The sequence below is a fragment of the Copadichromis virginalis genome, linkage group LG11 (genome assembly GCF_057382275.1).
Source record: "Copadichromis virginalis isolate Kocher_CV1m ecotype Utaka linkage group LG11, C_Virginalis_male_GT1.1, whole genome shotgun sequence".
NCBI classification, from domain to species: domain Eukaryota; kingdom Metazoa; phylum Chordata; class Actinopteri; order Cichliformes; family Cichlidae; genus Copadichromis; species Copadichromis virginalis.
The window spans coordinates 38,608,491-38,622,872 of NC_140628.1; the positions used below are offsets into that span (position 1 = coordinate 38,608,491).

Here is a 14,382-nt window from a genome sequence, read left to right on the forward strand (position 1 = left end):
GCTGAGAGAGCAGTTTCAATTACTGTTATCTGCTGACTTTTCTGCTCTGAGCGTCTGTGCAGAAACACAGCTTACTATTATCTCACATGGTAGAGAAAATAATGGCTGATTACTCTTTCCCTGGAAAAAACCAAACTAATCTTTTAGTTTAGTTTGGACCTCTGCGTTCACGAGATGATCGAGAATGAACGGCCCTCTGAAACAAAATATTAAGGATGTCACATAAACCACTTCACGACAAGAATGCAGCTGCTTCCACCACAGCCAGCTGCTTATTGTGCATACATGTTTCTGTTGTGGTGTAGCTGCACTCACAGCATCTAGTTATTGTTCGGAAACAATTCCTGTAATAAATCCTTAACAGACCGATCAGCATTCAGCAGGATATTGGGCTTTCATGCTTTGAATTAGCTCCAAGTTTATTAAATTTTGAAAAAAAAAAAGATTATTTTTTCCTTCCAGCGGTTTAAGATAAACTAAGAAAGTGTGTAAATAATTTGAGCCATTTAGTTTCATTGACATCCTTCATTAACAACGGTTTTCAATGCTGTCGGCTAAGTTGCCAACATGCCAGTGTCTGTTCCCTGCAGTGGCAATAAAAGTTGGGCTGAATGTCACTGTTTTGTAATGCTGACTACTGTTGGCTCCCTTTTAGTGAATCAACACTTGATTCCACTTTGACCTTTCAGCAGTGTTGACATCCTGGTCTTAACTTGAACAGTTTGCTTTTATTTACGCTCCTCTGAGCAGAAGATGCAGAGGCTTCTGCTTTTAGAGATTTACAGGCCTGCGGCGTGTACAGGTGTTCACACATCTTGTTTTTAACTTTAGTTTAAGATTTCATCTCGATATTTGCAGCATGAACCAGATGGAAAAATAAAACACTGCACGCTGCTCACACAACTAAAACTGATAAAACACAAAAATGTTACAGCAAGGTGGGATAAAAGTGGTTTTTCTTTATTGTCATTTCCCCCTGAGGTGAGCACCGGTGTGTTCATTTATAATAACTGTGGTGTTTTTCAGTAAAACAGCAGCTGTGCTCTGAATGGGCCGCATGGCACTATATTTACCGTCGCCTCAGACGGAGTCGTAAAGTGTCCAACATGTTTGCACAATTGATTTTGATTCAAGGCTCATTGAGAATCAATAAAAAGTCCCACACTCTGTTGCACAGTGAACATCCCAGACTAATGCACGCACACAGATGGATTTTGGCTGTCACACAAATCCTATTGCCTGCAGCTGCTGTTTCTACACTTGCAGTTTGACAAGACAAAGAGCTGCAGAGTGAACCGCGCAGGAACGTGCATGATTAAATGTCTGTATTTTCTGCAGTCTCTGTCCCCCAAAGAGCTGTGGCACATCGTGCACCAGTGCTACGGCACTGAGCTGGGCCTCACCAGCGAAGACGACGACTACGTCTCCCCCACCGCTGAACACATGAACGGCCTGCTGTGAGTGTCTATATGTAACCACCTCTAGTTATAGATGTGCGAGTTATTTGAGTCTTAACCATGTTAAAGCTGAAAACCTGCTTTTATTTTTTCCTCGTGTCACATTTTTATTGTTGGGTAAAGTTCTGCACGTCAACGATAAGTTGACTCTCTAATGAAAAAGACACAATATGCGTCCCTGTCAGTGAGATTTAAGCTTATTTGTTACGTCTATAGTTAATTGGCAGTGACAGAAGCTATAATAGTCATTTTATTGTGGTTAAATGCTTAAACAGAAGAAGGCATGACAGACAAGCTTATTAGCGATCATTTAAACATACATGTAGCTTTAGGGGTCACTTTTCCATCTTTTTAAGCAAACAAGAAGACTCTGGGTTCTCTAACAGATGTTTTTCCCTTTCCCTCGCTGCGACGTTCCTGTTGCCCTGTTCTCCAGGCCGGGAGAGGAGTCGGGGTCGGTCACAGACCTGTTGGACCTGAGCTCAGTATCCGTTCCCTCCGCGGGCAGCTCTCCGCCTCCGCTGGTGCCATGCAGTTTAAGCAGTCCTCCTTCAGCTGCCAGCCTCGGCGGATCCTCTCCGCCCTCCTCTGCCTCCTGTCTGCCCGTGGAGGTGCCCTCCTTGTCGGGAAGCAGGCTCGGCTCCGAGCCCCTCGAACCCAGCCCGCCCAGCTCACACAGCTCGCTGCCATCCACCACCACCACCAACGCCTCTTTCTCCGCCTCCACCCCGGCCTCTGCTGCTGCCTCTTTTGTGAGTGTTCTTCACATTCAGACTATTTAATATGCAGGACGTGGCTGTCTGTTTGTTATACCTGGAGGGCTGGGAAGCAGAGCCAGCTGACCTTTGCTCTGCATGTTGAAACTGAATCTTTTGAATCTGTATTTGATGAAACATGCCTGAAGCTAAAAGCAGCTTATTTAAATTGCACTGCCAACGCTTGATCACACAGTTTTGGGCCCTTTTATTCCCACGTTTGATTCATTACGATTATTTGTTCTAATTAATGAGCAAATAACAGGCTAGAGGGGAGTAAACATGATGGGGATGGTTCCCAATAGATGTGAGAATTTCTATTTTCTATTATAGCAATTTAAAAATAAAAAAAGCAAATAATTAGTCGATTCAAAGGATTACATCTACATCTATGACCACATTCAGGAGGAAAATAATAACGTGGCCTCCAGGCAAGAAGGAATTGATGGGAAATATTTGTGTAGTCTGCATTCGTCTCTGTGTCCAATCAGCCAAAAGCTGCTGCTGCGGTTGTTTCTCTGCAGCCGTTATCTCGACGCTGACAGAGTGAATAAATGCAGCGCTGTGTCAACTCTGTGCCGGTTTCACATTAATTGGATGGCTACAGTGGTATGCCTGCCGAGGCCACATCAGCACGAGGCCAGCCTCGCTGTGAGGCCTCTCAAGTCATATGACAATGGGGTGATCTCCCTCAGACCCCTCACTAACTGCCCTCCCATGTGCTCTTTCTCTCTCCCCCGCCTCCTCTGCATCAGACTCTGGAAGAAGGCGGAGACAGCCTGTCCGAGTCAGCCAATCACATGCTGCCCCCACCAACTGCCAGTCTGGGAAACCTCTCGTCATTGGACATCACCAACGATGAGGACCTGCCCACAGACCCCAGCAACTCGTCTGACACACAGGAAGAGAGTGAGTGTCGTTTGGGCAAAGAGACCACAAGAAAAGAGATTTAATTTGAATCTGTCGGTCGGCATAAATTTCATCTAAAAACTAATTCTGATAACATCTTAGAGCTTCAATAAGACTCAGAGGTACCTTTATGTAGGTAACAAATGATATTAAAGTGGTTTCCTGCCCTCCTGATCTCAGAACAATAACTCTTTGCTCCGCTGCACGTCAGCAGTGAATGCAGGTTTTGTAAACATGAACATGCTGTACTTTGTCTCACTTCAGTTAAATCTGACCTGAACCAAACCGAAACGGTTCCCCGATCAGCTGACGCATCTACAATCACCTCCAAGCTGAGCGTGTGCTGTAGACGTTTACTCTACACCTCTCCTGCTGACTCTTGGCTTCACATTTGTTTGTTCTTGGACTCGGCTAGAGTGGCTTTGCATGATTCACTGTTCAAAATAATCCTTGTTATACTTACACTGGGCCTTACTGTGAGTTTAAGCTAATATTTTTGCGATTGGCTGTCGCTCATTAACAGGTTTAACAGCAGGTGGGTGTGGCTTATGTGCCTGAGATGGTCATATTGATACCCTCGCTCTGTGAACTAACAATAATGGGAAAAACATAAAGATGAGTGTTCAGAGTAGTCGGATTACTTATTGAGAACATCCAAAAACTGTCCTATAAAGATGCAAAGATGTAAAAACACATGTAACCCAAAGTTAGCCGTGTTTGGTCGAGCTCTGCCGTTAGTGACACTGTGACGCGCCTGCTCATGAACAAAGCAAACCTCCGTGGTGGAGGCAAATACTTTGTAGAAACATCAAAACAAACTTTTCTTTGGCCCTGCAGGTGAGGTGGAAGCGTTCTGCGCTGACCTTAGCGGGCGGCTGCTCATCAACACGGCGGTCCGCATGAGCGTGGACAAACTGCATGACCTGCTCTTCTCTGCTGACACGCACTTCATCCAGCACCTCTTCTCCCAGCGACACTTCACCGGTAGGTTAAAACACTCCTGAGAGTCAGGCCTGATGACTCACTCGTTTCATTTCGGTGGATTTCCATGATGTTTAATTACTTCTTCTTTTTTTTAAACTAAATAAATAGATAAAGGTGAACTGGGCTGAATCTGCCACAGTCATGCAGACACACGGTTTCATCTCGGCTGTCGTGTTTTAATTGTAGTTTGAAGCCCACGTTTTAATCACTAAATCAATAGCTTAGCCATACTCTGAGTCCCTTCTCCTGCTGTTAACCGTGTAGCTTTGCTGGATGATGTCATGCTCTAATGTTGCCCACAGTTAACTTCACTAACCTCCACAGTGCTTGTGTGAACTTGTTGCAGGAAGTTAGTGTGACAGAGCGAGTTTTTCCTGTTGAGACACTAACAGTTAAGGTTTGAAAATAAGTTCATCCACTCTTATTCTCAGTTTGCTGATACCTGATCTGCCAGCGTCCATTTTTGTAGCTCCGGTGTTTGAAATGAAAATAAAACAAATTCCCCTGGAAATCTGATTTTGGGGATGTGATTACTGTTGTGACGCTGCTGAAGCTCACCCTGTGTCCCACTGATGAGCTGCTGAAAAACCTGCTCCTCTTCTTTGTGCTGCGTCACTTTTCCTGTTTAGAATAGACTAGATAGAAGAATAGAAGAGAATTCAACTTTGTTGTTATTGCACATGTTACAGGTACAAGGCAACGAAATGCAGTTTGCATCCATCCACAGATATATTATATTATGGGTATGTTACAATGTACAGGGTATGAAGGTATAACTATAAGTATGTACAGGCTGTGTACAGGATATAAATATGAAAACTACACAGAAATATGAACTATGCACGTTATAAACAGTTGTAAAATTATAATGTTTGATAAACTGGCACTCAGAGTTGCCTTTGCTTTCATTTGTTGTATATTTTAGTGTTTCTCTGTGAAGCTGAGATGAAAGTGAAGCTGTGAGGCTGCTGGTTGGAGGCCCAGCTCGCTCAGGGACATTCTGTAGCTCTAACTGGGGCCTTCCTTTCTTTCTTCCTTTCTTTCTTTGTGTAAAGGAGCGTGCATTGACTCTCTCTCCTCGCTCTCGCACTCTTTCCTTTTCATTCATAAATTCGGAGCTTCGCGTGTTCTCTTTTTTGTCGCTCTCCCATTTTCACCGAGTCTCTCGGGCCCTCTCGTTACTTTTGTTCTCCCTCCCCTTCAGACCTGTCGGTGGGTGAATGGCAGCAGGACGGCAGCAGTGGGAACACCAGCCGTGTGCTCAGCTACACCATCGCCCTCAACAACCCCCTCGGGCCCAAGACCGCCCCTGTGGTGGAGACGCAGGTCAGTCGTCAGGATGAACGTTTCTAGCTTCATTGTGTAGAAACTGGAGGGGAGGTTTTATTTTGTATTGATGCTTCAACTAGCTCTAATTTGAGATGTGAGAGAAGATGTTAGTACTCTGTTATTACGCTTCAATAATTTTGAGTCAGTTTAACTTTTTAGTTGAATTTGGAGACGTGTTCTGTCGGACACATTAGCATTTGTAGCATTCTGAGCTGTTGACCCATCACTTGAACACATTTAGACGTGTTTAATATAAAAAATCCTCTTTTTTGAGAACCTGTGCGAGTGGAACGAGGAGGATAAAGAGCAGCCAGGTGCTGCTGGTGCACTCGATTCACTGACCATCTGCAGAGGTTTTGACAGTTTGGAGCAATGTTTGGATAGATGAGGCCAAACTGGAGATGTTTAAAGCCAAAAACCAACACCTTGTAGCAACTGTCAGCACTGTATGTTCAAATGTTCTGCAGTCAGATATGAGCCATGCAACAGGACAATGATCCTTAGCAGAGAAGCAGCACTGTGGCAGGACCTGAGGAGAGCTGCACACAGCGGCTCACAAACCTCAAAGAAGAAGTTTTTCACTGCAGAGTCTTTATTTTCCACATGACCGTGTAATACGAGCACAAAGGAAGCTTCAATATTATCACTGATGATGATGATGATGGTGTGATTATTATATTTACGGAGCATAATAACTGACAGTTTAACTACTGTGAGAGAGCAGTTTGGATTGCTAGCTCTGTAGCATGTTTGATGCAGGTATTGCATCAAACATGGGAAACTTGCAGCAGCATTAGTCAACAAACCGCAGCTAGCTAGAGAAGAGCAAGATAGATTTGCTGATAAATCAGAGTGGGGCCTCAGAGGGAACCACAGAGTGCGAATAACGGATGCAGCCACCATGATTACTAGTGTTGTTTTGTGGTTTTGCATGTTTAACATGAAGCACTGACTCAGAAAGGTTTTGACATACAACTGTGATGTTTAGGTTTTTTGGGGGTTTTTGGGGTGGGGCTCTGTTGGATTCACTTCCTGCCTGTAGTTTCTACGTGGAGTGAAAAACATGGATCCTGCATTGCACTAAAACTCCACCTTCTGCCTGCTTACAGACGCTGCAGAAAAGCAGCGCCCGGGGCGAGTGCTACGTGGTGGACTCGGAGGTCATCACCTCAGGCATCCCATACCAGGACTACTTCTACACCGTCCACAGATACTGCCTCACCTCCATCAACAAACACAAGAGCCGACTCAGGTTTGTGCGCTCGTGGAGGTCGCCCGGCTTACTCTTCACGCTCACACGGTGTCACTTAGAGCCACGGCCGAGCGAACAAAGGAAGAACTGAAAAAACACTCGAGTTTATTTATGCAGCAGCCTGCACTCTATCAGACGGGCTCCTTACTGAAAACACTGTTGGACTCGGCGCTGCTTTACTTGATGATACTGTGACTGATAACGTTCGTGATTAGATAATAATCCAATCGAGTACACTTCACTTTGTAAATTCATAACTTCCATTGCTCTAAAAGCAACGGGCAAGTCGCAGAATATCCAGTTTAAAAAAATAAAATAAAAGCAGTTATTAAAGGAAATAAGATTTCAACAGAGCTCTGCGCCGTCTGTCCGTCCCTGATAAATGAGGACATCCAAACACGACAACATGAGCTGAGCAGGTCGACAAACACGACAGCAGACGAGCAGTAGAAGAAGTCATGATTGCATAAGTGGCTACAGGCTAATATTCTGTTAGCTTCCAGTGCTCGAATCAGTCCTTATTATGAAAATGCTGGAGTAATAAGCAGCTGACGTACCAGAGACGCTGCTTAGCACGGCTAAAATGAACCACAGGACGGAGTTTGCAGCCCATGGGTGAAGCCACCGTGACATCATCACCCACTGGTGTCGAATGCTGTCAGTCAGATAATCCGTTAAAGAGCTCAAAGAGGCACCACCAGCACACACGGTGAAGCGCGAGGTCCACTTTAATGATTAAAAGCAGTGAAAAAGCTTAACGGACTCAGAAAACCTCCAAAAGTCTGAAAACGCAGACGGACCGAAGCCTCGTCAGGCCAGCTGTTTTCACCAAACACCAAAGAAACTTGGGTTTAGTTTAGTCTTAGTACACATTTTAATTTTTAATCAAATAATAATATTTTGTTTAATTTCTGCTCAGCCTGTGAGCATGACTGTGATAGAAATGGCACTCCACATGTCTGAAGTCTTGACTGTAGCATTCCCAGACTGAAGAGCATTTTTCAGCATTTTCCACCAAAAGCAGCAGACGGTAGTTTCTCAATAGACCGTTATGCACATGGCCTGAAGACAGCTTAGCTGAAGTAAGAGCGGTGGCTCTCCTGTTCCCAGTTATCTTCATCTCAAGCCCAAATGCAGCCAAGTTCATTCTGCTTTAGGCTGTAAATATTCCTCCTGGTCGTCGCTTTCTGTCTGATTACATGAACCTAAATATGAGATGTCGGTTGTTTTGACAGATGTCTTTCCCAAGAAATTGTGTCAAAGTTCCCACCTGGAGAGCATTCACATTAAATATGCTCTCTGGATCATTCATAACCAACTTCAAGCATTAATATTCTGGCATACATCGAAGTCTGACGTCTGTGACGTAGAGTAACAGGAACATGCGTGGGTACCTGTGTGTTTCGTCCATTTTCTGCCAATGCTCTTTAAAAAAAAGCATTCTGGGTGAAATATTGAATCATTTCACCATGTGGGGTAGGTTTGTACTTTAAAACACATACACAAAGCCACACTTTGTCGTTTAACCTGAAAACGGTATCAAAATCGCCCCTATTTTTGATTTTTAATATCCTCCCGATTCAGAGCTCGACTCTTTAGTCATAGTTGTACTTGCGTAATTCTCTGAACTTGATGCAGTTCTTTGGTAGACTGAAACACGCTAGCTTGCTAATTTTGTGAAATGCTCTTATACAAACGGAAGTTTGAGTTTGAATTATCAGATCAGACTGTAGAAAATGTAAGAGGCCCTGTGTGTAGTTACGAGCTGAGAAAAGTCCCGATTAAGACCAAAGTGATGCAGCGCAGGTTCAACTAAAGAGCTTTTCTTTCCAGAGAATAAAAATGATGCTTAAAAATGTTGCGCATGCTTTAAAAGTTCCTTTGCGTCTCCTCTGGCAGAGTTTCCTCAGACATCTGCTACAGGAAGCAGCCGTGGAGCCTGGTGAAGGCGCTGATCGAAAAAAACACCTGGAGCGGCATCGAAGAGTACTACAAACACATGGGTGAGTCAGGGCAGCCGAGCCGCTGAGAGAAACAAACAGGAAATGCTTAATTTAAAAGAAAAAAGGATGCTTCCTGCTGCAGATCAGAGAGATGGAGGATTGATGTGGTTTGCAATGTGGCCGCGAGCCGTTTATCTACAACTTCAGGTTCTTTGAACAGAGAAAACTTTGAGAGCTGACAACGTTTGATAGTTTGCTTCTGTTGTCTCACACTGCACCACACTGAACACGGTGAGCTTATATTTAGAGCAAAGTGCATTAAATTTATATTCAGATGTCTCAAATGTCAACAAATCTTTAGGTAATCCATTTCATATAGGCCTTGTTTACCTGCGTCCACGCAGCCCCCTGGGGGCCTGTGATGGTACTGCACAGAGACCACGAGCAGTCAATTAATATTCTTAAGTCTAATTTAAATAAAGAAAAAGGAAAAAAAATCTAATTTCTTGCTTTAAAAAGTGTGAAGATGATGCAAGGAGCAGAGATGTTGAAGGTAGAAGCTGTGACGAAGAGGGTGGAGTGGGCGGAGTGGGTGGAGATGAGCGTCAGGAGTGATTTGTGACAGAAGGATGGCAGGAAGAGAGAAAGGGAAGTTTTGTGAGATGACAGTGGGACGGCTGGTTGGGAGACGTGGCACTGACAGGGACGGGGGCGGAGCTTGAGGAAAAGGGGAGGAGACTCCTGCAGTGACTCTAAAACAAAATGTTCTTTCAGGTTTTATGGTTTTGAATTTAAATATTTACATTTTCTAAAGAAGCTGAACTGATGAGGAAGCTTCACTAGAACTAAACCTGAACCAAGCTCCTCCTGCAGCTCTGTTAATAACTATAAAGGTCTTAATATGGAGAATGAAACTGTTGATGGGGAATTAAATTACGTGAATCATTAGAAGCTGATTGAGAGAACATAATATCCCTGTAATGATATTATGATAACTCATTTCCTGCTCGTGCGCTGAGTGTAGTGGATGTTTAGGTGGGCCTCACGCTGTCCACAGATAAACAAGACATGGGCGCTGACAGAGAGCATATCAGATATCAGAGCTTACATTCTGTCACGCCGTCACAAGCTCCGGCCTGTAATCAGGCAGACGTACACATTTTTCTGTACGTGTCTGGTCGCGGTCGTCTCCGGAGCTTTTAAAGAGATCGCCTGGACGTCTGCGTGTGCGCTGATACTTTATGTAAAAGACAAACCGGAGCCATTAAGTTCATTTCTGTTTAAAGAAAGTCACAAAACAGACACGGGGGCTGCCAGTCCCACTTTCCAAGGTTTCAAATATAGTTTTTATTTTGGATAACGTTCTTGAAACTGCATCAAATTTGAACTTGGCCGGACTCGGGGCGTGTTGTGACACCTCACGGAGCGAGGTATTTTCCCTCCGGTCTTCCATTCTGGGTTTTAAATCTCTCACGCAGAGAGCGAGGTGTGCAAGCTGGAGACACTCCTGCAGACTGAGGTTACCGTGATGACCACAGGCGAAGCGGTGGGCACCGACGCCGCCAAGACCCCGCCCGGCTTGCGCCGCAGGAAACGCACGTGCTCGCGGCGGCAGGGCGAGAGGGAACGAGAGAGGGAAGGAGGAGGAGCGGGTGGTGGAGACCGAGGGGACAGAGGAGTGGGAGAGGAGAGGGACACGAGAGAAGCCGGTAAGTCCGCCCGGATACAGACGCAACCAGCGAGTCCCGCCTCTGTGCAGTAACGCCCTCTGGTGGTTGTGTTCGGTTTTCCAGCCGTCCAACACAACCTCACTGATTTCTAATTGATTCAGTAACAAAGTGTTCACTGTTGTGTCCTTTAGGCTCTCAGTTTATGAAGCTGGGGGAGCGATCGCGTGGCGGCGGGCACAACGGCATATCCACCATCCTCCTCATCGTCAGCTTCATGTAAGTGTTTGTGGAGTCGAGTGTGTGGATTGGATCTGTGGGTGAGCGTCGCTCTGTCTGTCCAGCATGTGTGGTCTTATTTAATCAGCAGCAGCGGAGACGGTTGTATGAGGAGGGGTTGTACTGTTGCACGGCGGCGTCAGGACCGGTGCACGACGTGTGCTCTCTGTACTGTGAGCTGATCACAGCCCTGCTTTGATTGTATGTCTCTGGTTAAAGTAGCTCGCTGCTGCTCAGTGCGCTGCTGAATGTTGCTCATGCAGACACAATCGATCCTTCTGCTTACTAACGGCCTCACGATGCCTTTCTTGCCATTTCTCTTTTTCCCTCCTTTCTGCATTACTTCTTGTGCGTAGGATCTGTATCAGGTTCGTATGAGAGGCTTTAAACGTTACACCACTGGCTGTTTAAATATGACCTCTGAGCACAAACGTACAGGAAAAATCCACCGTTCAGGCTGAACGTGAAGCTTTGACAAATTCAAATGAAATGTGATAAATGAGGTTCATTTCTCTTCGGTCTAAAAGCACAGCTGCTGATTATTTTAAGCTGCTCTCATAAACGTACGATTATCTGTCCCCAAAGGGAGGAGGATTATTTAAACGAGGATTCATAACCAGATTTTAAGTCATATAAAAAAAAAAGATGAAATCTGTCTGAAGAAATGTGACACCACATTTTAGCCTTTATTGGATAGAGACGGTGTAGAGACAGAAGCACTGAGCGAAACCGTCGCCCTCACGTCTGATTTATTTGTAAAATAAGAAGTTTTAAACTGAACAAGGTCGGTGCAACAAAGTTACAAAATTAGAATCAATCAAAGAACTGTTTCAGAAGTTTTTAATCCAAACCTGCTGGTCATACCTCCTCAGCAGGTTTGACACACATGTGCTGCAGTGAGACCAGCTTAAAGGCCGCAGCCTGCCGTCTGTGTCGTTTGTATCGTGGCTGGGATGAAGTCTAGTTAAAGGTTTCCAGTAAGACGGAAAATTGAACAAAAATGAAAAGAAGCCTTGAAATTAGCCTGTGTGTGTGTTAGCTGACGGTGGATTCTTCCTGTAACAGCTCAGACTCCAACAAACCCACAAATATTTGTGTTCTTTTGTTCCGTTGGTTTTTCGACCTTCCTGCTGTCCGTGTGGTTCAGTGTGAAACATTTTCAGATTGTGGTTGGTGCTGAGTGACTCTGACCTCTGTGCGCTCTCTGTCCCCGTCAGTCTGGTGGTGCTGGTGGCGCTCAACATGCTGCTGTTCTACAAGCTGTACGCTCTGGAAAGAGCCGCACATACACTGGAGACGTGGCACTCCTACTCTGTTGCTGACAGGTAAAAGACACCGCCCTGCTTTCCTTAAACACACACACACACACACACACACACACACACACACACACACACACGTTCCTCTGGGAAGGATAATTGGTGTTTGGCGTGAGTTGCTCCTGTGGGGGACCACAGCTCTGTTACTGCATAGCAACAGGTCAGAACAAGAAGTTTTAAAGGGGATAAGATCAGTAAAAATAGGATGAGGATCATTTAAGCAATAAAAAAATCTATTTCACACAAAATGAACCAAACGGCAAAACAAACAAATAAAAAACTGGCTTTCAGCAGGAAGGAAGTCCCGTCTTGTCTTATTCTCTGTGACGCAGGGACTATTTTCTTTCTACCGTCTACATCCGCCAGTTACAGAAGTGTGAAGCGAGCTAACGTTGCAGGTGGACGTCACTGTTTCCATCCCGTGAGGAGCGAAAGGTTTGATCCTCGGGTTTGTGTGGCCGCCTCCTGCACGCTGTGACACGCTCGGTTTGGTTGGAAGAAAATAGTTCGTCCATGAAACCGCTCACGGACGGGTTTGTGGATATTTTTAATAACCTGCTGAGTTTTCAAACATGTTTCGGTGCTTTGGACAGCACACAGGACAGGAAGTGCACTTTCAACCTAAAAGTTTGAGTTCCTGCTCGCACACTAACGCACATGGACATTCACATTTTTGGAAGCTTGTATTGAACCTTCTGACAAGTCTGTTTATGAGTTTTCATTTGTATTACTTTTGATTTTTTGTCTAATTTATTGCTCAGTTTGTTTCTTAGACAAAAACATAAAAGGTCACTTTGTGCTGTTGACTCTGGGTTAAAGAGCTCTTCTTCTTCCTCTTGTTTCTCCTTCCTCCTCCTCACCCCTCAGTCCTTTGCCTCAGACAGCTGGGGAGTGGGCTCAGGTCCTGCAGCTGCAGAGGCAGTTTCATCAGGCCCAGCTCAGCAAGTGGCAGCAGATCCTGCAGTCCTCCGTCTCGCTGCTCGACCAGGTTGGCGTCCCGCTTCAGTTTGCGTTGACGGCTGGCTTCAGCTCACAGATTATAACCCAGCGTGTGCCTCTCTCTGTCTCCAGATGAAGCAGTCTTTAGAGAAGCTCCACCAGGGCATCGTGGTCCCAGAGGTCAAGCAGGACCCCCCTGCTGACGCGGAGTCCCTGACCGAGGCCTGAACCTCGCCTGCTCCGACTGCCCCCCTCCCAACCTCCGAACCCGCAGAGATTCGGATCGTTTCCTGTTTGAACCCCGGTGAGAGAGGACGCCGCTCAGAACTCTCCTCGCCTGACTGACTTGAAACCACGACGTTCACCTCGAGTGAACTCAGACTGGAAGCTTTCAGGACCACAGCAATAATTTCCCTGCAGCTGCAAGTCGTGCGTGTGTGTGTGTGTGTGCGTGTGCGTGCGCGCGTGCGTGTGTGTGTGTGTGTGTGTGTGTGTGTGTGCGCGTGTGTGTGACACGAGGCCACAGGTGGGCCCGTTCAGACCACCCGGTCAGCTGCAATCTCCTTTAATTCAGACCTCGACTATCACAGACCGAACTTCCTCTTCTGACCTGCAACATTTCAAAGGTTCACGATTCGGGAAAGCGGGAGCGTCGATCGACTCTCAGCGGACGAGAGAAAAGAGGACGAGGAACACGCTCCCACTTCTCCCGGGCTCTGTCAGGGTTTTACGTCTTTTTCAAACTCGGTGCGTGCGACTGTTTCCTGGACCACGACAGTATTTATTGTTGCCGCTGACTGTCTCGTCCTGCTCTGAAGAAGTCATGTGATGCCTGTTTCCTGCTCTGATTTGCTGTTTTGTGCGTGGGCCAAGAGGGGCTCCACGAGAACGATCACTGGCCCCAGCAATAATAGTGATTCATGTTCTGAATGTTTCAGCAGAGTAGTACATAGATACATATATATATATATATAATGGTAATAATGAACCGTGTGTGAGTGTGTGTGCAGCGGAGGACATTTGGAGGTGAGAGACGGGCGTTCGTGTTAGTTTGTTTTTGAAGATTTCTCTTTCATGTTGGGTTCAGGTGGAAGCTCTAAGGTCTGATCAGTGACGGAGCGACTCCTGTGAGGACCAAGCAGACCTGTGAGGGTCCCGGAGAAGAAAAAAAGGGAATTTTTCTGGCAGTATTGTTTTTCTGTGTGTGTGTTTGTACGATTCATTTTCTTTTTATTCAGTTTTCATCTTCCGTCTTTGATTTTTGTCGTTATTCGTCCTCCCCGCTCACCGGACCTGAAAACATTTCACCCACCCGAGAGCTTCCTCTCTGGTTTTCTTTCCTGCTCTTCCTCACGCTCTCGTTCTCTTTCTCTCTCCATTTCGTTTTGGAAAACGGCGTCTGCTGAAGCATGCGGGCCCTGCTGTGCACGGCCGTGCGTGGGTAACAAAAGGATGTAATATTTATTAAAGGAGGGAGAGAGGGATGAGGAGCAGAGATGGGAATGTACTGTAAAGATGTGATTGTACACCATGCTATGGAGAGAAATGA

General features: G+C 45.7%; 1 protein-coding gene across 5 annotated transcripts in view; it reads left to right on the top strand.

The window, feature by feature from the left end:
* gramd1a (GRAM domain containing 1A) overlaps window positions 1-13,313 on the top strand; it is a 45,840-nt gene extending 32,527 nt beyond the window's left edge. For 4 of the 5 annotated variants that reach the window (XM_085472385.1, XM_085472387.1, XM_085472386.1 and 1 more), the window contains 12 exons: window positions 1,339-1,457; window positions 1,894-2,209; window positions 2,968-3,121; window positions 3,959-4,105; window positions 5,310-5,431; window positions 6,544-6,686; window positions 8,586-8,689; window positions 10,108-10,338; window positions 10,491-10,575; window positions 11,793-11,900; window positions 12,762-12,882; window positions 12,966-13,313. In XM_085472385.1, the coding sequence (XP_085328511.1) occupies window positions 1,339-1,457; window positions 1,894-2,209; window positions 2,968-3,121; window positions 3,959-4,105; window positions 5,310-5,431; window positions 6,544-6,686; window positions 8,586-8,689; window positions 10,108-10,338; window positions 10,491-10,575; window positions 11,793-11,900; window positions 12,762-12,882; window positions 12,966-13,061 (1,746 nt within the window). In that variant the 3' untranslated portion in view covers window positions 13,062-13,313. Of the gene's footprint in view, window positions 1-1,338; window positions 1,458-1,893; window positions 2,210-2,967; window positions 3,122-3,385; window positions 3,467-3,680; window positions 3,684-3,958; window positions 4,106-5,309; window positions 5,432-6,543; window positions 6,687-8,585; window positions 8,690-10,107; window positions 10,339-10,490; window positions 10,576-11,792; window positions 11,901-12,761; window positions 12,883-12,965 lie in introns of all 5 variants that reach the window. The other variant, XM_085472390.1, reaches the window with a different exon arrangement.
* Window positions 13,314-14,382: the final 1,069 nt, after the last annotated feature.